The 26,997-nt window shown below is 47.8% G+C and overlaps 1 protein-coding gene across 1 annotated transcript in view; it reads right to left on the bottom strand.

The window, feature by feature from the left end:
* Window positions 1-26,266, bottom strand: part of PLXNC1 (plexin C1) — a 148,418-nt gene extending 122,152 nt beyond the window's left edge. The window contains exons 1-2 of the mRNA XM_042947369.1: window positions 25,118-26,266; window positions 3,880-4,020 (exon numbers count right to left, since the gene is read on the bottom strand). Coding sequence (XP_042803303.1) covers window positions 3,880-4,020; window positions 25,118-26,182 — 1,206 coding nt within the window. The 5' untranslated portion in view covers window positions 26,183-26,266. The remainder of the gene's footprint in view (window positions 1-3,879; window positions 4,021-25,117) is intronic.
* Window positions 26,267-26,997: the final 731 nt, after the last annotated feature.

Raw genomic sequence — 26,997 nt, 5'->3', positions numbered from 1 at the left:
AAAAAAAAGAAGAAGAAGAAAGAAAAGAAAGAAAAAGAAAACGCTGATAGCAGTCAGTGCCTTTCGGTAACAGCAAGGGGTATTCTTTTTTCCTGTTTTTCCCTCACCCTCTGCTACTTTGCACCTTTCTCGAGGAACATATATTACTCTTGTAATAAGAAAAAATTAAATAACCCGATGTTTAAAATTGCACCAAACAGGGGAACCTGGGTGGCTCAGTCGGTTGAGCGTCCGACTTCAGCTCAGGTCATGATGTTGCAGTTCGTGAGTTAGAGCGCCACACTGGGCTCGTTGCTGTCAGTGCAAAGCCCACTTTGAATCTTCTGTCCACCACCCCCCCCGCCCCACCCCTGCCCCCTGCCCATGCGCTCTCTCCTTCAAAAAATAAACATCAAAAAAAATTTAAAAAGAATAAAATTGCATCAAACTATGTTAAAATTCTGTGAGGTTTTCAGAGACTTAAGTTAGAGTGTGTGTGCGTTTGTGTAGTGGTGGGAAAAAAAACCCAGCAATTGGCCCCCAACTGCTGTTTTCTGCCCCTCATCCAACCAGTCGTATACTACAGTGCCTATTGTCTGTCAACATGTTGCCAACTCTTGATCACTGGGAAACTGATGAGTCAGGCTGTGGGTGATCCAAGCCCTCTTTCTTCTCCTCCTCCCACTGGCTGCCTCGGGTTGGGTTTTGTTTGCGGGGCTCATTAGTATCTCCACTCTATGGCTTAAGAAGCCAAGCTTGTGTCTATCAATGTTCGTCTTTTCTAACAGTTCTGGTGACAAGTCTGGCAAGGGAGAAGCTTGAAGTTTCTGAACAAAGGGATTCGGGGATTATCTGTGCCTTCTCAATCATCGACATCGTCCTGGGTCTCGGGACTCTGGGTTATTTCAGGGGCTACATCCGAGAATCTGCACACAGGATACATGGGGGAGTCTTGGGAATTACTGGGTTGTCCAAGGCAGCTTGGCAGGGCTAAGTCAGTTCAAATTCGTCCCTCAAAACTTCCTCCTGAGGGAAGGGACCTTCCTGAGTAAAGCTGGGGGAGGGTTTAACTCCTAAGAAGTTATGCCATTGAGGCATTCCCTTCAGTCAGATGGTCTGCCTCCTTCCAGAGCTGGGATCCTTTCTGGAGCTGCTTTTTTTTTTTTTTAATTTTTTAACGTTTATTCACTTTTGAGAGACAGAGAGAGATACAGCATGAGTGGGGAAGGGGCAGAGAGAAAGACGGACACACAATGTGAAGCAGGCTCCAGGCTCTGAGCTGTCAGCACAGAGGCCAGTGTGGGGCTCGAACTCACGGATCATGAGATCATGACCTGAGGCGAAGACTGACCCTTAACCGACTGAGCCACCCAGGTGCCACTTCCTGGAGCTTGTAAAAACCATGACCCACACCCCAGGAGTATTGGTTCCACTGTCCCCTCCCCTCCATGGATCCCTATCAACATGCTTCCCTTCACCACCACGCCCTGCCCCCCAACCCCAAGAACCCTGAGGGAGTGGTTGTGCATGTCTGGGGCAGAGATCACAAAACTCAGTGGAGCACAGGGGACATTAGTGCAGACTCTGAAGTCACTCCAGTTCAGATCTCTGCTCTGCCGTGCGTACTTTGGGCAAATCATCCACTTTCTCTGGGCCTCACTTCCCTTATCAGTAAAATGGGATATATAACAGAACTATCTTCCTGAGCCGTGGAGAGGACTCAGTGAGTTAAAAACATTTAATGTGACTGGCACAAGGGAAACACCAGACCAATGTCAGCCATCCCAAAACAATAAACCAACCTGCCCTTGTTATTTGAATCCAAAAAACAAACAAACAAACAAACAAACAAACAAGCAAACACCAAGGCCACAGGCATGGCTTCTGAAGGTGTACCCCATACAGATGCTGAGGAAACCAGACTTTGGTCAGCCACCTCTTTCTCGGTGGCTTAAAGCTGCAGCCTGGCCCCACCCCTCTGGTGTCACAACATCACTAAAAACTGGCCAGTTGTACACAAACTGCTGGGGTGAGCAAACAGGACAGGAGAAACCAGCCTGTCCCGTGGGGAACTATTTATAGCCAAGTGTTCTTCATCTCCAACTCACCATGTAACAGTTTGGTTGGCTCAGCTTTGGGGAAACAGTGTTCCTGTCAAAATACTCATCAAACATATCCTAAATCTGAAGAGATAATTGGTGAGGGGGCCCCGTAAAGACTGATGGCAAATTCCTCTGCCAGGTTAATGGGTCCAATCTGCCGGACCAGGTTGGCCTCGCTTCAGATGTCATGACACAGCACCAAGCCACTTGGGTAGGATGACGGACGGGTGTTTACCTTTCCCCAGGAAATAAAGCTAACACGGCAGGAGAGATGATCAATGTATATTTTAAAAGAATGTGTATACAAACAAACTCCCTCCCGTATGTTACTGGGTTTCCTCCAAAGAAAACAGATTCAATCAAATGCCTACCAGGCGCGCAACACTGTATTAGGCTGTGAGAATTCAGGACCCCCTTCTTGAGAAGCTTAAAATCAAGTTGGGAAGGCAAGACAAACACGAGTGAAAAGGTTGGGGATCAACACGAGGCATCTGTCATGGGCCTACAGAATGGTACAGATAATGAGTGTTACAGGAGATGAGGGGAAAACGTGATCACTCTGGGCTTTGGAAGGCCTCAAAGAGGAGGTGGAGTTTGAGCCGAGCCAAAGCATAGATACATAGGATTCAGGAAAGCATAGGGGGAGGAAAAAAAGCAAGCAAGCAAGCAATCCCAGAAGGAGGCACAGCATGAACAAAGGTAGGCAAACAAGACTACGTAACGCACATCGGGGGACGAGCCAATAGGTTTGGCTAGAGTGCGGGATAAGCACACAGAAGACAGAATTAGAGACCGTACAGGAGAGAAAGGGGTTTTCTGGGTTGTCTAGCACAATCTCATTTTATAGATGAGGAAAGGGAAACTCAGAGAGGTTAGGCGATTCACCTACAGTCACACAGCTAGTTGTCAATGGGAGATCAGTTGAGAAATCATATCTATTTGTACTCAATTTAGAACCTGGACTGACAGTAAATCAACCGACTACCGGGAGGCAGAGGAATGTCAGCCTAGGGTGACAGTGCAGTTTCAGCCATGAATAATGGTGGAGCCCCCCCGGAGGTATTCAATAAATGCCTGATGAAATTGATAAGATAACCACTATATCACTCCAGACAAGTCATTAGAGGTCCCTGATTTTATTTCCTCCTCCTCCCACTGCCTCCCCCTCCCTGCCCAGGGAATAAAAATCCCAACTTGTCCAGTGGTGTACCCATTCTACAGTGGGGGGGAAAATAGTCCTCTGAGATACAAGTCAGGGGGAATCTCAAAGGATCTCAGGTCTCTAACCTCTCCATGGTATGTGTGGGTACTAAGGGCAGAAAACAAAACCCCTCTGTGGGTGTCAAATAGGCTGGAGGGAAGGAACACCTGTTTTTTCTACTTTTTAAGTCTTATAATCCCTCATCTGTTTGAGGTTTGGAGAAATCAGGTACTTTGTATATTTCCACTACAAAGGAGATAGGAACTAAAAGGTTAAAGGTCTTAGGAAGGTGATCCACGGTAGGGTGAGGGCCAGACCCCTATTTACCTCACCTAGGCAGCTTATGAGTAAGGAAGGGGAGAATAACTTGGCAGGCTCCTGGGAAGCAAGGTGGCTGGTGCTTTGTTACACGGCTAGGGAGGCTATCACATACGGATTTCTCGAAGTCTCTTTCTGGTAATTTCTGAGGGTCTCTGAACAGTTCACAAAGCAGTTGGTATGAACTTGTGTATAACCGAGAAACACTAAAAAATAAATTAAAAAGCACAAAATGGATCACTATTAAAATTGACATCGAAGAAGGCACAGAAAACCAACCTTAAGTAACTGGCCATCTCCAGTCCCCAAGAACAAAACAGTCCTGTTCATTACCACGGTGCCATAAACGGATGTCAGGTCGGAATGGATCAAGGTAGATGATGCGATTGGTTGGACTCTTTCGGGTTGCTCCCCTTCTTTCTGAACATGCACACAAACGCACAAATGGAGAAAAAAAGATAATTTTTAACAGCGATAATTACTCATGCCCACCTGGGAAGGATCCTACTCGAGCCCCAAACACATTTTCTTAGACAAGATCCCAGGAGCAACCTCTTATCCCCTTTATGCGTGGGATCACCATGCTTGCCCAACCCGTGGAAAGCCATTGGTTTCCTATGTATTAACATGCATTGATTTCCAGCAGCGAGCTAGCCATCCATTTAACACTCCCCCAGCTGATACATCAAACCGAGTTCACTTTATTGCCAAGGAAAGAGCCCATTGCTGAATTGGGAGGGAGACAGTCTTATGCTTGGCTGTTTGCGTGATCCTGCAACAAATTATTTTAGTTAGGGATTGGCTTCTGTGAGGTTAAACAAGCCACTTCCCAAAATGTGAGGCAGACAGTCCCATTGGGTGTGACGGCAGACAGGAGAGACTGGATTCACCAGACAGATACAATGTAAAGCCCAAAGATAGGATAATTAATTCAGAGGGTAAAAAGGGAAAGATACACTCAAGGCTGGTGGGCAGGACAGAACCACAAAGCTAAAGAGGAACCAAGCAGAAGGACTGGACCCTGGTGCTGATGCTCTTGATGAGGAAACAAAAAGCCGAACTCCAACCCGAAGGCATTTAAATGGTCTGGAGCATTGAGCACGTATAATCACATGCTTGCTCCTGATCATTAAATACAGCCCCTTTTTAAACCCAGGGCAGAGAGAGTGTTGACCAAGATGTCTTTTTCTTTCTTGGTTAAAGGCATAAAGCGCTTCACGCTGCTTCCTGCCTTCAACGACAGGAAACTGAGTTTGTTACACAAATCTCTGGAAGATACGAAGCTAGAGCGAGCCGTTACTGTCTGTAGCTACTGAACACAGTGTGATAGCATACTTTATCTGCCAGAGCTCAGTTCCCAATTGTACTAAGGTTTCCAAACCCACATTTCAGTTTTAGCCAATGGGAGAGCTGGCAAACTCCAGTAAGCATCACCGTTAACTCCTTAAATCGCCCTGTTTGGGGAGAGGGGAGGTGAGCAGGGGGAGGCTAAGACTTATTAACTTCATTATATTATTGCTGACAGTGTTTATGTCTTTCAATTTATGTCTTATTAAACATTCATTATTTTTAAACCCACCAAGTTTCATTAACATCTAAAGTAAATGGATTCATGGACTAAATTGATTTCTGAAGCCTTTAAAGCGCCGTCTATATTTCTTTGTTGAAGTTACGCTGGGGAGAAAAGATAAGCTAGTGAGGATTTCTCCAATGCCATGATCACTTTTCAAGGGAAAGATGTCATAACCTAAGAGAGAGTGACTTATTTGCATAAAATGTTCCATAGTGAACTCAGTTTAAGAAGATTTTTGGAAAGCCCATTAGAGATTTTTTTTTTTTTTCCTGTTAGAAGATACTTTTCATGCAGTCGGGGAAGATGAGGAACTGTCCTGTTAAAATCGAAGTTAAGAAAAAAAAATCTCTGTGGGTCTGAGAATCAGAACAATAGATCACTGTTTAGATAAGGATGCCTCATGACTATGAGCAGAAAAAGAAAAATCGGATGACCTTTAGATTGAAAAAAATAACAAAACCACATCACACATCTTGCTGTAAAATAAAACCAGAATTGTTCAAAGTTAGGATCAGCTGACCACTTATTAAATATTTGGTCACTGCAGAGAGGCTAACTCAGAGAATTGGGTGTCATCTACCTGGGCATCTCGAAAGTTCTATTACCACTATCTATGGCTGGAGGACGCCATTCTCCCTCATCCCATGGCACAGAAAAAGTTATGGCTGTAAACTGATTATTCACAAGGACAAATGGGACAGTGCATGCCTACCGCTGGTATACAGTAGGTGCTTAATAACTGCAGCCGTTCTGATTAGCCAGGGACCATGACATGACGCGTAGTTTTGCTGAGGTTGGATGGGATATTCTGCTCGTGAAAGACTGGCTCCAAAAAACCAGAAGTGGTTCAAAAGCTTTAAGGGCGCAAAGAAGAAAAGCTGCTTCCAAATTACCACCCCATCTTTTCTAGTGTCCTTCCCTGAGTTCTGACCATTCCTTAATAACTAGTTTTCCAAATGAAGTCCTGGATCAGTAGCACAGGTTAGTAGAGCCATGAAATCAATGTTTCTGAACTTGGGAGCTAGTGACATAAACAAACTGCCTGGGACTAGGGAGTTAGAGAGCTTAGGTCTGCGTTCAAGCTCAGTTCTCACCCACTGGGTGGCCCGGGCAGTTTCTTTAACCCTGTTGGGGGGTTAAACTAATAACTAGCTGTGATTAGTAGCACGTACTTACTATGTGCTACTTGGAGTATTTATCACCTTACCTAATAGGGATAGTAGAGTGAGCCAGACCTCCAGGATTGAATTCCTGGCTCTGTCACTTTCTAGCTACTTAACGTGGGGCACTTTAACCTCGCTGTGACTCAATTTCCTCTTCTATAAAAATGGAAGTGGTGAGAATGACTTCGTACACAAGCCCCAGCAAAGCTTAGGACAGTGCTTGGTGCATGGTAATACACACTCCGTGTTTGTTCACATTACTTTTTGTTTATTTTGAGAGAGACAGTGCAAGTGGGGGAGGGCCAGAGAGAGAGGGAGACAGAGAATCCCAAGCAGGCTCTACATCACCAGCGTGGAGCCTTATGCAGGGCTTGAACTCACGAACTGCAAGATCATGACCTGAGCCGAAACCGAGAGTCGGACGCTTAACCGACTGAGCCACCGAGGTGCCCCTCATTACCTTATTTTCAAACACAAACAGTGGCCGCCACACTCGAGGCAGTTATTCCCACCTTCTTTGCCACAAAACCCTTATTTGGTTCAGGTAGCAATAAACTCAAGCCTGGACAACTGTGACTGGTCCAAGCCACATGGTTATCCCATTCCCCACTGCCAGAGATCTGCTTTCCTATCCCTTAGAGCTAGAGGTGGCCATGTGGTGCAGTTTGGGCCGGTGAGCTGGAAGAAGTCCACTGGAGGGGCTGCTGGGAACAAATTTCCTCCGTGATAAGAGGAAGCTCTTGAGGAGACCCTGTTCGCCCACTCCCCGTATCTCCTCCTTTTGAAATCTGTCGTGTGAGGCCACTGTGTACAGGGTGGTGGCAGCCACTTTGCTTCCACGAGATTCAAGATGGAGGATGAAAATCAACGTGCTAAAATTGGTGCAGGGGAAAACGAAGGCTCTGGTTTCTTAAGGACACCACGGAGCGCAGCTTCCAACCTTTAAACTTTCTACTAGCTTAACAATAGATGCTATGGCTTAAGTTCCTGTCGAGTTGGCTTTCTGATGTTTGCAACCAAAAGCAAGTCAGCGCAAGAAATGAGAGTCATGTGGGACGCGACACCAGACTCTAGCTTTTCCTCAAGTATGAGGGACCAAGGACTGGCTGGGTGCTCGTTCCTCTCACCACAGAGGACCTTGGCCACAGTCAGGATCGTGTAGCCAATTACGACCGCGAGCCTGGAAGGAAATAGGAAAGAGCAGGCTTGGACCTCACGTAAACTCTGAAGGCTGTTCTAGCTGAATGGAAAAGGATTCTTTTGTGCTAGTCACACACAGAAATGGACGAGTCCCTGTGAATGGAAAAAGGGGCCCTCTGAGTGGGTTTCTTATGCTCATTTCAGCAAATGAAAACAAAAGAAAGACAGCCTTCAGAGAAACCTCCTCACAAAAGTGAAGTTAATACCCAGGGAGTCAAGCCGAAAAAGGGGTGAAATGGTGCAGTCGGCCCCCTGTGTCCAGAGATTATTCTTACTCTTTTTTTTTGGCCTATTTTCTATCTTGCCCTTCTCTCCCCTTAGGGCATAATCACTAATGTTGCTCTTAGCCTATTCTGTCTAGTTTATTATGTGTAATTTATTTCTGAATCCCAGCCTCTGCTTGTTCGTCTGTGTGTAACAAGGTTAATGCCTTGTAATGATGCTTTTGCCAGTTCTGCCTTTCATGACAAAATCCAATCTTGATTTAGCTCTAAACCTTGTCTCCCCTTTGGGCTTTCTTGGTTCCCTCAGAGTTGTCATTGTGCTTCTCTGCCGTCTGCCATGTCTAACCATAACGTCATGCCTTTATGCTTTAGCCCTCTCTAGAAGGGAAAGTTTTCCCAGTTTGAGGAAAAAGCTACTTCGTCTCGGCGTTTGGGCTCAAAAAGAGACAAGCTTGGGGGATGCCTGGGGGGCTCAGTCGGTTGAGCACCCGACTTCCGCTCAGGTCATGATCGCACGGTTCGTGAGGTCGAGCCCCGCATTGGGCTCTCTGCTGTCAGTGTAGAGCCTGCTTCAGCTCCTCTGTCCCTTTCTCTCTCTCTGCCCCTCCCTCGCTCATGTGCTTGCTCTGTCTCAAAAATAAATAAAAAAATTAATTAAAAGAAAAAAGAGAGAGGCTTGAGCTCAATACACCAAAGTGGAACCAAGGCTACTGTGAAGGCATGAGTGCTAGTGTGTGTGTGTGTGTGTGTGTGTGTGTGTGTGTGTACGCGCACATATGCACGTATGTGTGTGTGTACAGGTAGTGGGCTTATCACAAGGGGAAACAGCTCGACCTCTCTGCAGCACCCTTATACTACCTTTCATCGACAGTAAACACTCCCTGGGGGTGCCGCACAACTCCGGGGGCACCAGTCACATATTCTAGGGTTGAGTGGCACCCTCTGGACTTGGGTAATGCTGAGGCCCTGCTCCCACCATACGAAAGATGGTTTGACTCATCAAGCCTTTGCAGGGTGTTCACAGCCACGCTGCAGCTCTTATGGGGACAGCTGCAAGAAATGTGCACAAAAGTAGGGCCTCAAGTGTTAGGGACCCAGCAAGAGTTAAGTCTTTTATTCCCAATGTGCTAAAAATAAAAAAAAATAAAAAAAATAAAAAAAAAAAAAGACTTGCTCCTTTTGGTTTTTCCTTATGGGGCTATGGAAAAATACCAACTTCGTGCCTATCAACTACTTATACCTTGATAAAATGCCTCTTGGGCAATTAATTTTGTATTCCGCTCTCCTTTGGCATCCACTTACGTTGAACAGTTTCTTCACCATTTCCCATAACTTACCAGGGGCCCACGTGCAGTTGGGAAATCTTAGTAGGAGCCCTGCACTCAAGTTCTGTGCACGTGCCCAGAGACATGTGCACTCTCTCTCTCCTCCCACTCTATCCCTTACAGGCTGCTTGATTTGGGGAAGCCCCTGAACCTCAATGACCAAATCTATAAAATGAATACAGTAACACATATGCCCAGCCTATTAGCATTGCTATGAGGCCCACATGAAACTATGCATGTGAAAATAAGTAGAAAACAACCTTTATGAAGCTAGAGAGATGGAAAGAACAATTTTTCACCCAAGGTAGTGACTCCGTTAGCCACTGGGACTCCTGTTACTTTTCTGTATTCTTCTAGAGTATGCAACGTTGCTTGGAGTCTAAGTTTACGGCATCTCTCTGATCACCTGAAGGAAGAATTTATACTGGGGATGCAAATGATCAAAAGGAAAAGTTCAAAGTGTGCATGAGGGACGGAGAAGCGAAGTTTAGGGGCAGAGCCGGACAGCCTCTACACCAGCAAGCATCAGGGAGCGCACAGTGGAACCACAGGAAACAGAGAGCCAAGTTTGAATTTTGCACCTTCCCACTTGCTCTTCCTCCTTCCCGCCTCCCTTCAAGGCCCTCAGTGTCCCTCAGTCTCAAAGCCCTACCCACCAGCAAAGTCCTGCTCTCCAAGATTTAGCCTTCCTTCTTCCTGCTTACACACCCTTTCCTCCAGGGAAATCTCCATCTGCTCCCTGTGGCTAATTTCAGTCAATTACTTATGAAAAGAACCTGACTCGAATAATTCACAAAAAGAGATGAATGGCTGACAGTGTGGGGGGAAAAAATACATTTTTCTACATTCTTAGAGTTGAAAAGCTCTCAGTCCACTAATGTTTTTCCATGAGGAAGTTACTGGCATTCTGGATGGGATACTTCTTCATTATGGGAGCTGTCCTGCACGATACAAGACTTTTAGCATCCCTGATCCCTGTCCAGAAAAGGCCAGTAGTGCCCCCATCCCATCATTTGACGAGTACAAAAGCTCCGTCCCCCACATCTCTACATACCAAATAAACGGAATCATTCTTGAGAGCCACGGCAGTCTATCACAAGGGTTCAGAGTTGCTGGAAAATGATGATCTAGATGTTTCTTGACTCCAACCCTGTTCCTCCCTAGCCTTCCTCATCATGATGAAAGGCACCACCAATCACCCTCAGCCTCGTGCTCTCCACCACTCCCCACAGCCATACATGAAAAATCTCAGCCAGATTCGCCAACAATCTCATCTGTCTTCTCCATCTCCACAGCCTAAGCCCAGTCTAAGCAACCTCCATCTTGCTCCTGATCTACTCCAAGAGCCTCCTGGTCTCTCCCTTCCAACCCACAATCTTTCTTTGACCAGCAGTCAGAGTGACCCTTTAAATACAAAATAAGCAGTGTTACTCCCTTGCCTAGAGTTCTTTACTGGCTTCCCATCACACTTAGAACTAAATCCAAGTGCCTCCCCAGATCCTACCCGAGCTCATCCCTGCCTACTCACATTCTACCACCCCTCTCTTCCATTCCACTTCAGCTCCCACAGTGACTTTCCTTCAGACTTTTTAACACGTTACCATATTTCTGCCTCAGGGCCTTTGCACATGCTACTTCTAGTTCCTCACGCTTCATTCCCCTGAGGTCGGGTCTTTCTAATCTTTCAGGTTTCAAATGCAAAGTCACCTCCTTGTGGACACATAACTATAGATCGTTCCATCCTTGTCCCAGTTATTATGAATCCTAGCACTCCACTTTTTACTTCAAGATTGTTTTAAAATTATATTTGTTATCTGTCTCCCAGTAGACTCTAAGCTCTAACAACAGTTTATCTGAGTCCATACTTTGAAGGCGGCATGTACCTAGGCATCTGGTATGTAGTAGGTTGTCAATAAATGTTTATTGAATGCATGAATAAACACATGGATCAATGTTTGAATTCTTTCAGTCAATATCTTACCAGGCAATGTTGGTACATTGCTAAGTAGGTCTAATCATTAGAGAGTTCTTCAGTTGAGCCAAATTTTGTCCTGGTAAACACTGGACCTTGGTTCTGCCTTCGGGAGCAGTACTAAACTACCCCACACCTCCCACTATCATGCATCTTGGCCTTCTCTAAATTTTATATCCATAGTTCATCCACAAGTCGTAAGAGAAAATTTCTGGGTCTCTTGCCGTCTCGGTCCACAGGCAGTCTACAGAGTCAGTTTACTTAAAATATGGCTCTAACATAGGAACAAAGTACTTTAGGTGTTCTCTGACCAAAAAAAGAATAATTGGACTGGTTTTTTTCATCATTAGAACAGCATAATTTATGAAGATGGCTTCACACTGGGTTAACTCTTTAAAATAAAAACAGCATAATGGTAGCATGGAAGAACAGAAAGAAGAAATTCAGAGTTTAGAAAATGTGGGTTCAAGTTCAAGCTCTATCACTCATAAGTTGTGAGTCTTAGGCAGATGATTTAACCTGCCCGAGGCTTCTCTCCACCCACCATCACCTGTCTACCTATCTACCATCCACCAGCCCAACCATCATTTATGGAGCACTCGCTCTTGACCAAGCGCTTGATCTGCAAAATACAAGTGGGAATAAACCCCTCTTATAAAACGAAACCAATGGAATGAGTTTTTGAAAGAAAATCCAGCACTTTACATTTCCTGTCACTGTTTTCGGAAGCATTTAGTGACTGAAATGAATGCTTTGAGGAGGGGTTCCATGGATATCTGTAATTCATGGATACAATTCAGAGAATACATGGAATTGGATAAAAACAAATAAATTACAGTTGACCCTTGAACAACACAAGTGTTACGGCCACCAACCCCCTGTGCCAACGAAAATCTGTGTATAACTTTTGACTCCCTCAAGACTTAATAACCTGCTGTTGACCCAAAGCCTTAGTCAATTAACACATATTTTGTATGTTATATATACTATATATTGTATTAAGATAAAGTAAGTTAGAGGACATTACTCATCATCACAGAAATATAAATCAAAGCCATGATGAGATACCATTTCACACCTGCCACAATGGCAAAAATTAACACAAGAAACAACAGGTATTGGCGAGGATGCAGAGAAAGGGGAACCCTCTTGCAGTGTTGGTGGGAATGCAAACTGGTGCTCTGGAGAACAGCATAGAGATTCCTCAAAAAACTAAAAATAGAACTACTCTATGATCCAGCAATTGCACGATTAGGTATGTACCCAAAGGATACAAAAATACATATTTGAAGGGATACATGCACCCCAATGTTTATAGCAGCACTATCAACAATAGCCAAACTATAGAGAGAGCCTAATGTTCTGATGAATGATAATGGATGGATAAAGAAGATGTGGTGTGTGTGTGTGTGTGTGTGTGTGTGTGTATACATGCATATACACATATATATACATGTAATGGAATATTACTCATCCACCAAAGAATAAAATCTTGCCATTTGAAACGACGTGGATGGAGCTAGATTATGCTAAGCAAAATAAATCAATCAGAAGGACAAATACCATATGATTTCACTCATGTGGAATTTAAGAAACAAAACAGATGAACACATGGGAAGGTGGGGGGGAAAGAAAAGAGAGGGAAACAAGCCACAAGAGACTCTTAATGATAGAGAACAAATTGAAGGTTGATGGAGGGGAAGTGGGGGGGGGGATGGGCTGGATGGGTACTAAGAAGGACACTTGTGATGAGCACTGGGTGTCGCATGATGAATCACTCAATTCTACTCTTGAAACCAATATTGCACTGTATGTTAACTAAAACTTAAATTAAAAAAAGATAAAGTAAGCTAGAGAAAACATTATTTAAAAAATCATAAGGAAAAACATTTACGTTTATTTATCAAAAAAAAAAAAAATCCAAGTAGACCTGCATAGTTCAATCCTGTGTTGTTCAAGGGTCAACTGTATTTTAGCTAACTCCAACTGAAATGTAGCATTTCCTTTAATTACGAATGCAGGACACAGTATTTTTTTTTTCAATATATGAAGTTTATTGTCAAATTGGTTTCCATACAATACCCAGTGCTCATCCCAAAAGGTGCCCTCAATACCCATCACCCACCCTCCCCTCCCCCCCACTCCCCATCAACCCTCAGTTTGTTCTCAGTTTTTAAGAGTCTCTTATGCTTTGGCTCTCTTCCACTCTAACCTTTGTTTTCCTTCCCCTCCTCCATGGGTTTCTGTTAAGTTTCTCAGGATCCACACAAGAGTGAAACCATATGGTATCTGTCTTTCTCTGTATGGCTTATTTCACTTAGCATAATACCCTCCAGTTCCATCCATGTTGCTACAAAGGACCATATTTCATTCTTTCTCATTGCCACGTAGTACTTCATTGTGTATATAAACCACAATTTCTTTATCCATTCATCAGTTGATGGACATTTAGGCTCTTTCCATAATTTGGCTATTGTTGAGAGTGCTGCTATAAACATTGGGGTACAAGTGCCCCTATGCATCAGTACTCCTGTATCCCTTGGGTAAATTCCTAGCAGTGCTATTGCTGGGTCATAGGGTAGGTCTATTTTTAATTTTCTGAGGAACCTCCACACTGCTTTCCAGAGCGGCTGCACCAATTTGCATTCCCACCAACCGTGCAAGAGGGTTCTCATTTCTCCACATCCTCTCCAGCATCTATAGTCTCCTGATTTGTTCATTTTGGCCACTCTGGCGTGAGGTGATATCTGAGTGTGGCTTTGATTTGTATTTACCTGATGAGGAGCGACGTTGAGCATCTTTTCATGTGCCTAGGACACAATAGTATTAATTGAACCTGTGACTTCGTCACCAAAAGAAACCAGATATATCCATATCATTTTATAGTTATTCAGAGATCTCAAAATATCATTTATGCTCATCTCTACTTTGAAATTATGGTAGTTACTGCTGCTAGATCTTGTTATTTAGTGTGTTGAGATATATTACTATACCTCAAATTGAAAAACACCATTTGAGATATCTTTGTATCAATAAAATCGGTTCATGTTGTAATTCTCTGTTTTATGCATCTAAAGCCATTGTTCTGAGAAGAATCTACATGCTTCACAGAAGTCCACAGCACATGGGCTCCATGGGAGGGAGGAGCCCTTGGGGTAGAGGACACGGAGATATTGCTACACACAGGAGGCCGATCTCGAGGACACCTATGACTGCTGGCTGCTCGGGGCCACGTACCCTTCCTGGTGCCTCAGAGAAGAAGGGTCAGCACTTGGAATACGACTTTTAAGACTGGTCACTGATGAAAAAGGAGCCTCAGGAAGATGTCAATGAGCAATGATTAGGAACAGCTGGCGTGTTCGAGCATCTGCTTCTCTAGCGGACTCTTCCAAGACCAGGTTGGCGGAGTGGGGGTGGGGGGTTGACGGGGGAACAACAAGGGAAACGCCCTTCCCTCTGGGCCACCTGGCTTCCTATCAACATAGCTCCAGTGTCACCCCCTCCCGGAAACTCTCAGCTCACTGTGCTATCATCACCATCTTCTCCACCAAATGGAGAACACTTTGTCAGTTTGATGAACATTTATGGAGGGCCCACTGGGTGTGAGACCGTCTTATGATGCTTGGGAGACAGACCCAGTCACACCCCTCAAGGCACACACAGCCCAAATAGCACTGCGTTGAGCCTCGCACATCCCCAATCCCTAATTTCACTGCCAACTGCCTGCTTGCTGGCTCCTCCTGGGTGTCCCATAGGCATCTCAAAACCAACACAGAATTGTCTTCTAACTGGTCACCGAAACCTCTCTGTTCCTACCTCTTAGAAAGCTGTTTCCTTCTATGTGTCCTCTCCACCGTCACTGCCACCAGCTGGGTTCAGGTTGTCCACATTCCTCAGTTGGTAATCCACAGAATCCCGCGGGATTCTCTCCACATTCACCATCAGCCCTCCAGACCAAGGCGACATCATCTCCTGCCCGGACGACTTCAGGAGCCTCCTGCAGGTCTCCCTGCTTCCACCAGTGCCAACCTCCCATCCATGCCCCACAGAATGGCCATTCTCTAGGGGTTCAAACCCAATCACTTCACTGCCCTGCCCAGGCCCCTCCATGCTTTGAGGAGAAAATACCCTCTCCGGGTGCCTGGGTGGCTCAGTCCGTTAAGCGTCAGACTCTTAGTTTCAGCTCATGATCTCACAGTTTGTGAGTTCCAGCCCCATGTGGGGCTCTATGCTGACAGTACAGAGATTCTGTGTGTGTGTGTCTCTCTCTCTCTCTCTCTCTGCCCCTTGCTCTCACTCGCTTTCTCTCAAAAATATAGACCAAAAAAAAAAAAAAAAAAAAGAATACAATATCCTCTCCTTCCCGTAGCCTGTGAGGCCTACAGGATCCCGCTGCTGCCGTCTTCTCCGGCCTCCTCCCCTCCCCTCTTCCATCACCACCTCCCCAGGACTCAACCACGCTACCCTCCTTCTTCAAGCCGACCAAGCCATTCCCCTCTGTGCTCTCCAGGGTGCTAGGAGTGTTTGCAGCCCAGTTCTCCACGGGGACATCTACAACCGTCCCTTCTCATCTTCCTGGTGTCCCCTCAGCCTCCTTAAAGAGAACCTTCCCCAACACCTGCTTAGCTCATATGCGGTCCTAATCTCTGCCTGTGCCTCTGTTTCCTCGTCTGTAAAATGGAAGTAATAATATTACCCACCTCATAAATTGTGGTGAGGATTCAAGGAGTTAATATTCTATTAATATTATAAAATGCTTAGAACACCACTGGGTACACAGTAGGTGCTCTATAGGTGCTATCATTTTAATATAAAAAGAACTTCTTTACTTGCTACATGTTGTCTATTCTACTTACCAGTGTCAAATATTTTCACACAGTGCTAGGCAAATAGAGACTCAAGAAATCATTCGACCGAACCAGTGAGTGTCCTTCTCATCAGCTGTTTTGCCTCTCCATTCTTCTGCATGCTCAATGTGGAACACCATCAGATCATGTCTGCATGTTGTCTGCTCCTGTCCTCCGCTAGCCACAGCCATGGTTTTCACACCCGGTTCAGCAGAATCCTACAAGTTCCTTTGAGATGCCTCAGGGACAGGCATGGGGGTGGGGTACGCAGGCTGCAGGGAACCTCCCGACCCCTGCTGCCCCCTGTGTCCCAGCACCTGGCCATCGGTCTCACCCAGAACAGCAGGTCAATGATGAGATGCCAACCTTTTTCTCGGATAGAGCTCCTGGGGAAGATTTACGGTAAAGACCAGGTTTGGAAAGTCTGAAAACGACCAACCATCAGGATAAAATCCAGCCGTCTTGGCCTGTCTCATTAAGCCTGTGGCCATCTGGCCCTGCACACTCGTTTCTGGACACTCCCCAGCCAGGGTGAGCTACCTGCGGCTCACAAGCTTATTCAACGTCCTGCTTGTGCCCAAGCTGTTCCCTCTCGCTGGAACGCCCTTCCCTGCCTCCTCCACTTGGCTTCAAGACACAACTCCGGCATCACCTCTCTGAAGCCCGAGTTTGATGCTCCCTCCAGGGGCTCCCACAGCTTCTTTTTGCCACCTCTCTCACATCTCCTGGCATTGGGAAGGCTTGTTTCACACTCACCCTCTGCATAGTGGCGGGATGGGCAACTACCACCTGGGGGCCAAATCTGGCCACTGCCCATTTTCATTTGTTTGTTTGTTTTAATGGCCCAGGGGCTAAGAATGTTTTTTTTTTTTTTCCATTTCTAAATGGCTGGAGGTGGGTGGGGAATGAAAAGAAGACTATTTCATAAGCGAATATTATATGAAATTCAGATTTCAGTGTGCATCGTTTTACTGGAACACTGTCCCATTTGTTTCTATGTATAGTCTATGGTTGTTTTCACACGATAGCAGCAGAGTTGAGCAAATGCATCAGAGACTGTGTGTGGCAGGTGCAGCCTAAGGTATTGACGATTTGACCTTTGCAGGAGAGGTGTGCTGACCTCTGCATGACAGCATTGGCCAGGGCAGTGAGGCTGGGATTCCTGGGGTCAAATCCCCATAACTCCTCCAAGGAGAACAGTATCTGTAGCGATTAGGTGGACAAACCAGTATGAAACTCAACCACAGATTGTGGGGAAGAAAAGGTCGCAGTTCTACTGAGTTCTGTGACAGTACGAAAATTAGCACTTCCATCAAAATAGAAAATTAAAACTAAAAAAACTATGAGCACATTTCACAAGAAGCGAAGCAAAAAACTGAATACTACCACGTTCCCGCTCCCACAAACAGGTCAGACCCGTAACGCCTCCAAATTGCCCGCCCCCACCCCCCCCCACCCCCCCGCCCACAGACTGTGGGATTTCTCAGAGCAGACCTCAGTCTTTATCAGCTATGTGCCACACTACATGTTCAGGGAAGACAGAGAACATCAAGAAGCTTAAAGGGAGACAGAGATGGTGCCATGCTGCTGTCGTCAACATGGAGGTCATGATATGGCTCTTTCACCATTCCTTTCTCAGGGAATCTGCCCACTGGGCCTTCTGGGGGCCATGTTGATCCCCTTCTACTGACTGGACCAAGAGGCAGTATATCCCCCGAGGACAAGAAATTCCTACTCTGAATGAGGGCTCTAATCGGATGTGAAAAGTTGAGTTGCACCCCAACGCTATCTCTTTCTTGGTCATTTGAATAAGTAATACAGAAAGGTGTTGCCACCGAGTAGCCAATACAGAGGGTTAAATACCATCAAGAGGTGGAATGGGTATTAAAGCAGTCTGTAGTATCGGGTGGAGGGTGCGAGGGGCAGATGTTTGAGGAAAAGGAGGCCATCTGGTAGCAGGACAGAGGGAAGTGGCCGTGCTAAGTCATGCTGACAGTGAAACCTTAGAATGAGCCTCTATCACCTCCTGCTGCTGAGCTTCTGCCAGGTGCCTTGGGTCCAGAACCTCCTTCCAATTCCAAGGAAAGCCCATCCTATTTGCTATTAATCATGATGATGGTGAGGACAGTAAATGCATACGTAGCATTTACTATGGGTCAGGTAGTGTTAATCCAAGACATATCAACTCCTTAACCCAGGCAATAACCCTATGAAGCAAATACGATGCCTCTATATAGACAAAGAAACCGAGACACAGAAAGGTTAAATAATTTGCTTAAGGTCCCAAACTCATACGCAGCAGCCTTGGTCCCAACTGACCTGGCTCCACAGCCGGTGCATGTAACCACTTCGCAGTACTGCTCCTATTCCTAGATTTCCACATAATTCCACATAGTTCTTTCCACTAAGACCCCCATCCCCTTATCTGAGCTTAAGCGGATGTTTCTTTCATGCAACCGACTCTGCCTAATATAGGAATTCCTACCAGGATTGAAGCTGTAAAGAGTAGAGCCTCAGAGAATTTCAATATGGACGTTTCGACAGTGGAACTGGTTCTGATGTACAGCAGAGTGGAAGACTCTAGAAATCCCCACCACATTCTGGAATGAAATGCAAACAGACTGCTATATACAAGAGTGAAGGAGCTAATTAAACTGTGACCTTTAGGGGCGCCTGGGTGGCTTGGTCGGTTAAGCATCCGACTTTGGGACTTAGGCTCAGGTCATGATCTCACAGCCCGTGAGTTCGAGCCCCGTGTCGGGCTCTGTGCTGACCGCTCAGAGCCTGCAGCCTGTTTCAGATTCTGTGTCTCCCTCTGTCTCTGCCCCTCCCCTGTTCATGCTCTGTCTCTCTGTGTCTCAAAAATAAATAAACGCTGAAAACAAAAATTAAAAAAAAAACTGTGACCTTTAGGTTCTTGAGACTCAGACTACAAGCCCCCAAATGGAAAGGTTTTAGAAGGTTTTCTAGGTATTTGCTTTGAGCAATTAGAAGAGTAGGAGGCATATAACAGACACATGAAAAGATGCTCAACATCACTCATGATCAGGGAAATGCAAATCAAAACCACAGCGATATAGCACCTCACAGCTGTCAGAATGGCTAAAATCAAAAACACAACAAACAACAGGTGTTGGCGAGGATGTGGCGAAAGAGGAAACTTGGTACACTGTTGGTGGGAATGCAAATGGATGCAGCCACTGTGGAAAACATTAGGAAGGTTTCCCAAAAAGTCAAAAATAGAATTGCCATATGATCCGGTAATTCTACTGGAATACTGGGTATTTACCCTAAGGAAATGAAAATACTAATTTGAGAAGGTATATGCACTCCTGTGTTTACTGCAGCATTATTTACACTGTCCAAGATATGGAAGCAAGCCCTGGGGCCATTGATAGAAGAACGGATAAAGAAGATGTGGTACATATACAACGGAATATTACTCAGCTATTAAAAAAAGGATGAGACCTGGTAGTTGCCAGAAGGGAGGTGGGTTGGGGGATGGGTGAAATAGCTAAAAGGGATTAAGAGGTACAGACTTCTAGTTACAAAATAAGTCACAGAGATGAAAAGCACAGCATAGGCAATATAGTCAATAATACTATAACAACATTGCATGGCAACAGATGGTGATTACGTTTATTGTGGTATTCACTAACGTATGGAATTGTCAAATCAATGTTGGACACCTGAAAATAATATAATGCTACGTTAGTCATCCCTCAATAAGAAAAGCATAAGGAATATAAGGGTAGTGGAATGAGCTGGTCACTTTATACGGCCCTAAGTAAAACTGCAACAGAAAAAATAGGACAAGTTCTTACTCCAGGTGCCTCTGCCAGAAGACAAGGAAAATTGTGTCACCTTACCACAGTGGTTCTAAAACCTGAGTGTGAATTAGAATCGCCTGGAGGGCTTGTTAAAACAGATTGCCAATCCTGTCCCCAGTTTCTGATTTAGTTAAGTCTGATGTGGGGCCCAAGAATGTGCATTTCTAGCAAATTCCCAGGTGATGCTGATGCTACTGGTTCGGACACTATACTTTGAGAACCGTTGCTCTGTAACACAAAGCCCCTTCCTCCTGTCACTGAAAGGCATGATCACAGATGTTATTACATTTTACCATAGAAGTGCCAACCATGCCGGGTTTCTATGGTCAAAGTTGCAGACTGATAAGAGCAGAGGAAGGGCTATTCCAATAAATGGGGTTTTCTGGGAAGAGCTGGAGGGGTGAAGGATCTCTGATAGCTTAGGACTAGGAAAGAGAGGGGCCCTGATGCACATATTAAGAAAAAGCCAATGGCTGGAGTGCCTGGGTGACTTAGTTGAATAAGCGTCCGACTTCGGCTCAGGTCATGATCTCATGGTTCGTGGGTTTGAGCCCCGTGTCTGGCTCTGTGCTGACAGCTCAGAGCCTGGAGCCTGCTTTGGATTCTGTGTCTCCCTCTCTCGTGCTCACTCGCTCTCTCTCTCAAAAATAAACATTAAAAAATTTAAAAAAGAAAAGACAAAGCCAATAGTTAAGGGAGTACAAAGTGGCCAGACTGAAGAAAATGTTGCTGCTAAGCACAGAAAACATTTCCAACATGATGCTCCGAGACCCTGCATTTATTAATTCCACAAATATTTCTCAAGCCCCAATGACATGTCAGGTACTATATGCTAGGTACTCCGGGTTCAACAGAGAACAAACGGTTACAGGTTCCTGACCTTCTGGGGCTTACATTTTAACCGTGGCTGCTAATAAAGACCAGAGTGCCTGTAACCCAGACTTAACAGGCTGAGATCTCGGGATTCAGGACATAAGCTACGTCGTGTCCAAGAACAAAAACTGGGAGCTGCCCCCGGAGGCCTTGTTGGTTTCTCTGACGTCGTTTGTGAGTCTGAATATAAAGAATGCCAAAGCGGTCTAGAATATAAAGAATGACAGCTAAGGAGCTAATACCCCCCCGGGGTCTGAACTTTTGGTCATTCGGTCTGAAAATCCAGAAACTCAGTTCACAGTCAAGGGTCCTCTGTCCTATCGTGTCTTATGTCCACAAACAGCTGATCTTATCAGAGCAGTTGCAAGGGCCTGGTTTGCTCCGTGCGTGTTAGGATTCATTACACAACCCAACATCCACGGTGCTGGACGACCCATGGCAGTGATTTACAAGCTCAAGTCCACAAGTCAGACCACCCAGGTCCTAAATCTTCAGCCATTTAGCAGCTGTGGAACTGAACCAAAACTCTCCAGGCCTCAATTTTCTCACCTATAAAATCATAATAATAACTACAGCTCTTGCCCCATTGGGAGACTGTGAAAATCAACTGAAAACAAGGCATGTAAAGCGCTTAGCACAAAGCCTGGCCATCGTAACTACCCAGTAGATAGTAGCTATGATTGCTTCCCCCCCCTCCCCAACTGGGTGTTGGGTTTATTTAAATCTACCCCCTGCATTTCAGATGCGTGTACAGGGGTAAAATTCACCATCTTGTCTACAAATTGCAAAATGGCTAGACAGGATCGTCACAGAAACTCCAGGAGGAATAAACATCACAGGAAGACTGTGGATTTTGAGGTCAAGAGGCAACGCACAAGGCTGCATTGCTGAGTGGTCCTGGGACATCACTTCTGCACGTGATGGCTAGAAGTATCTTGTGTTACCATCTGCTGGAGAGCATGCGAGTGTTTTGTGGTTGTCTGTGTGACAGCTAAATTTTATCAGGCTTTGGAATTACATATGGAAGAAGGGGTGTGTCTCCCCACAAGGGGTAGAATGAACTACAAAAGTCAGTCCTATTAGCTGACAGTATGAAAAACAAAACAAAAACCACACTACCCTCAGTGTCCATACGAGGAGTGGCCTCCATGTTTAGACCACAGGCAACCCCAGGGCCCAAATATGGCAGCCAAGTACCTGTGGAACAAGCAGACTTGAAAACTTGGGTACACTTTTCTAGGAGTACATTGGTGTGCCAGGGACAGCAGGAGTTCAGAGAGGGAGGAAGTTAATTCATTTGTACAGAATTAAAACATTTATTATGTTTTTAAATAGGTTAACCCAAGCACACAGAGAGGTTATGGAACAGAATGAAAAAAAAAAAAAAAATCACATAAAGTTTTAGAACACTTCAAAGGGCAGCCTCCAGCCTCAACCCCCCCATTGTAGGGGAGACTGGCTGCTTCCTTTGTAATTAGGACTTTCAAGGGAAAGTTTGAAAAGCACTCGAGAGGTGGAAAGAATACAGAAGTAGACATTTCAAGACTTGAGTTTAAGCTGGGAGGCTCAGACGCTTGTTTTGTTACCTTGAGCAAGTGACCCAACTGATCTTGGGCTTCCTCATCAGGTAAATGGGAATGTTCCTCACTCATTGCACAAGCACCTCATAAATTCATCCTTAGCGGGAGAAGCAACTGACTTAAGAGGAGAAAACACAACCCAGTCACTCCTGTCACTCTGCTCCCCGTGGTTGATTGAAGATGGAAAATAAGAGAGAGCCATCTAGTAGGAGAGGAGAAGGCAGCAAATGCAGCCACTCGGGCCTCACTGCCTGTGGATTACTGTTAAAATTACTGTGTCTGCTCTGCAGAATTGCTGTTGGAATCTATTGAGGCTCCCTCTAGAGTGTTTCAAGTCAGTCTCTTGTTTTAGGCACCCCTAATTCAGCATGCCTTTTCCAAAATACATTCAAAACCTGAAAATGAAATGCACAGCCAAGGCAATCAAATAACATCATTGTTCTGAGTGACAACCAGGGGCACTCTGATCCTATGACCCCATTAAATGGGGCTGCAACCTGCCATTGTCCTTTCAGTGGCAAAATCAGGAGCGCCCAGCACAGAGCATTGCTTACACTGGCAGGCGTCAAACAAATATTTGTTGAACTGAGTATCTTATCTGCCTATCTGATAGGTTAGAAAAATTGTCAGCTTTTTCATCAAAACTACCAGCCTTTCCCCCCCCCCCATTCAAACCCCTCTTGAAATTCGCTTCCATTAAGGCTTTTGTAATGCATACTAGCAGCAAGGAATTTACTAAAATGAAAAAATAAATGCAAAACTCCAAGCTCCCACCTGTGCAGCCATGACATGCTATTGTTTGAAGCAGAGTATATTATTTAACTTGGATGACAAGCTCAGGAGGTAGGGACCCTGTCTTTCAGAACACCCCGCTCTGAGCACACTGGGAGTTCTTGATAAGCAGCAGCAAGAAATGCCGCGGAGGGACCTCTTTTAATTATTTATTTTTCCAACCCCAGATTTTTGGCTGCAGGTTTTTACCCCTGGCTTGATTTCCAAGGGAACCTCTCTCCGGGAAGCTCCCACGAAGATGGGTAAACAGCTCTCTGACCCACCCCCTTCCCTCCTCATCCCAGAGCAAGTAGGAAGACCTGACCACCCCAAAACGTGGATTGTGAGCGAGTGCACTCAGGATGTCTGCTGGGTTTGGAAGGGAACTGAGTCCTCCAGGACCCAACTGGTAGAGAGAGGCAGTCAAGAGAAATGTTTTGGCTCCACACATCTACACAGCTGTCAGATGGCAAAGCTCGGACTTCCACTGTTATTACCTGCTGTGGGCCTCTGAGCTGTCTTGTCATTAACCCCAGAGACCAAGTATGCCTGAAGCTTGGCACTAAGTAACGTCTGGGGGGCGGAGGGGCGGGTATGTTCAAGTCTTTCAACAGAGGAGTAGAAGGAAATGGTTTCTGCCAAACTGGAGCTCTCAGATTATAAAGCTCTCATGAAAATAGATGTTGAATATATGTGTATGGCAAGATGAAGGCATTCAGGGAGCATCATTTGTTATCTATGCTTAAAAAAATTATACCAGTAACTAGAGAAAAGCATTATGTGTGTGTCCCAGCACACAACCGACAGGCAAGGAGGGAGAAAAGCAAATGACCATCTAAGGAGCCTTGCAAAAGACCTCAGTTTTTTTTTCTCCCTGAATAATAGGACTTAACATTTGGTGAGATGTGCTTTTCAGAGACAGGGGTGGGGGGGGGGGTGGGGGTGAGAGTGTCTTTCCCTACATATAGTAACATACCTTAGAGCCAGGGCTCTCCTGTGTGCTTATGCAACAATGTATCAATACAACACATTTTCCAAGTGGAGACTTCTCCCCTTCCTCTCTGACGCATTTTATACCAAAACAATGGCAACACCTGTAGCCGTTAATTTCTGCTCTTTGATTTCTGTCCAGTTATAAAGGAGGCTCTCAGCAGGCTCCCCTCTCAGGAGCCATATGTGGAGTCGATGTGCCAGCAGCCTTGGAAGGAAACCAGCCTCTGAGAAGTGCACAATGGCTCCATAATCCCCATCAACTGGACCCTCTTGAACCGCGGCTTTATTTTCCAGTCAAAGAGCTGCCAATCTCCAGAGTCAAGCTGGGGCTGCCCTGAGAACCCAGGGGAAACCTGTGCTCTTACTGGTTGGACACAACACAAGGGTGGTGCTTCTGCACCCCACAGTCTCCACCGGCAACGTGGAGCCCAGAAGCTGCCTGTAGCACCCCAACATCTTTCCTTGCTTCCCTCCCGGCTGAAGCTTTCATCCACAAAGCCACCTCAACCTCCCCTGCCTCTCCCCCCAGAGACCACAGTGCCCCCACGGCAGAGCCACAGCCTCCCGCCCGCCCTCGCACTAGGTCAGGCTGACGGTTCCGTTCCACCCAGCGTGGGCCGCTTTTCCAGGCCAGCACTGACCCAGGTTGAGCAGGCTACCAACTCTTCAGACCACATCACATGTGTTGCGGGGAGGGGGGTGCGCAACGGCTGGGGTGTGGCAGCATGCCTTTTGGGTTCACCGACTTCTCTGCCCAGGGCGCTGTGTTTGGCAACCGAGTTGAGAAGGGTCAAGCCACACGCCTGCTAACACCCGTACACCTGGGGAGGCGATTAGGGAAGGGAGCGGGTAGGCTGCCTGCGGCGGCTCAGCCCCAAACAAGCGTCGTTTGGACAGAGAAGGAGGACACTGGGATACAGTCACTAGAGTTTTAAGCCAAACTCCTACCCTCTCCACCTCGCCGTTTACGCTCCCTCTGGGGACCTCTGGCTGTGCTCTAGAGCAGCCGAAGGTCTCCGAGACCCCGTGAAAACGGCTCGCTGGCCGCCAGCCGGCCGTGTGAATCCCAGACCTGGTAAATGGCAACCTGGTCTCCCTCCCGCTCGCCCTTGGCGGCTGCTCCCCACCGGGAGCACTCCCCTCGGCGTCCCGGCGGCAGGACTTACGCAGTTTTGCTCGGCCGTCTGGAAGTCCCAGGAGCAGCTCTTGGCGCGCTCCTGGATCTCACTCATCCTGAAGAGGCAGAGTGCCGTGGTGGCGGGGGAGCGCTTCTCCTGGCCCTCGCCGGTGGCCGCGCTGAACACACCCGCCCAGACGCCCAGGGCCTCCACCAGGCTGGAGGAGAGGAGCAGGCGCCGGCCGTCGGGGTGGCCGTGGCCGCAGTCGAGGGCCGCCTGGCCCTGGAACTGCAGCACCTTGGCGCTCTGCGCGATGCGCACCATGCTGGGCCAGCCGGTGGCGGCGCCGCTCGTATAGTTGTAGGGATAGTAGGGGAAGTAGACGCTGCCGTTCCAGAGAAAGGCGTCCACGAAGTGCAGGCTGCCCGCGCCCCCGCGCAGCTTGAGGCGGCCCAGCTCCTCCGTGGCCAGGCTGCGTCCCTCCGTGTCCTTGAGGGCGATGGCGGTGTCGCGGTCGGACGCCGCCGGATTGCAGCGGCTCGCGGTCTCGGGCTCCGGCAGCACGTAGGTGGCGGCCACTGCCAGGTACCAGCGGTTCTGGTCCCCCGCGCGGTACACAACGCCGGCCGTCGAGCCCTGCGGGTGACAGGACACCACCTCGGTGCCGTTGCGCAGGGAGCTGTGGCTCAGGTTGCCCAGGAGCCGCACCTCGCAGGCGCCTCGGTCGAAGGTCCAGCCGGTGAGCAGCAGCCCCTGGAGGTCGGCCGCCCCCTCGCTGTAGGGCAGCAGCAGCTTGCTGAAGCTACTCCCCGGCCGGGGCCGCGCGGGGGGCGCCAGCGAGACGGGCTCCGTGCAGTTGCCTGCCTGGTCCCGGTACAGGCGCGAGAGCCTGTGCTCCAGGCTGTAGTCCAGCTGGTCCAGGCAGCTGCCGCTCGCCACGAACACGCCGTCCGCCCGGCTCGCCGCGATGGCTCCGATGGCTTGCTCCGACCGCCACACGGGCTCGTCCGCGCCCCGGCTCGGCGCCGCCAGCGCCAGCAGATAGGCGAGCAGGGGCAGCGGCGCGGCGGGGCGCGGGGGGCGCGGCGGTGCCTTCCTCCGGGAGACCTCCATGGGGCTGGGGGGGCCGCCCCCGGGCAGGGCGCGCGGCGGCGACGGCGACTCAGGCGCGCGGCGACGGAGACGCGGGCGGCGGCGGCGGCGGCTCCTGCGCGCGCTCGGGCTCCCGCGGCCGCCCCATCCCCGCGGCTCACCCGGGAAGGAGAGCAGGGAGGGCGGCACGCGGCGGGGTCGCTCCGGCAGCCTGTGCGGCGGCGGCGGTGGCGGCGGCGGCGGCGGCGGCGGCAAGCCCTGCGCGCTCCGGCGCCGCTTCCTCCTCGCCCTCCTTCTCCGGAGAGTTCCTCTGTGCAGCGCTGGCGCTCGCGGGGAGGCGCGGAGGGTAAGGGAGGGGACGGGCGGAGGGGAGCGAGGCAGGCGGGGAGGGCTGGAGAGGTTGGGTGCGCTTGTGCGTTTCACTTTCCCATTGTGAAAGTGGGATGCAACTGGCCCCCTTCCTCATCCTCTTCCTCCTCCGCCCTCCGCCTCCTGCCCGCCCGCCCTCCCTCCACGCCCATCTCCCCTCCCCTCTTGATTCGGTGAGATAGGGAGGAGGAAGGTCTCGTAATTTGGGTTACTGTGTAGGTGGCCTCTTTCATCTATTCATAACAAAGCTGAGCAGCCTGCTGTTGCCGCCGCGGCCGCCACCATCGCCCCTTGGCTCTCCCGGGGCTCCCGGGGCGCGCTAGCAGTACGCCGAGCGGGCTCCCGCGCCCGTCCGCCCGCGGGGCTGCTCCAACGCTCGGGTTTTGTTTACGAGAGCAGCCTGGGGATACGCAATGCACGGGGAGCCAGAACCCAGGGCGCCGAGGGTTTGCAGCTGAGGCCCAGGG

The sequence above is a fragment of the Panthera leo genome, chromosome B4, assembly GCF_018350215.1.
Source record: "Panthera leo isolate Ple1 chromosome B4, P.leo_Ple1_pat1.1, whole genome shotgun sequence".
Lineage (NCBI taxonomy): Eukaryota > Metazoa > Chordata > Mammalia > Carnivora > Felidae > Panthera > Panthera leo.
Note: the sequence above shows the minus strand (reverse complement) of the source record. Positions and strands in the feature narration are given on the sequence as shown.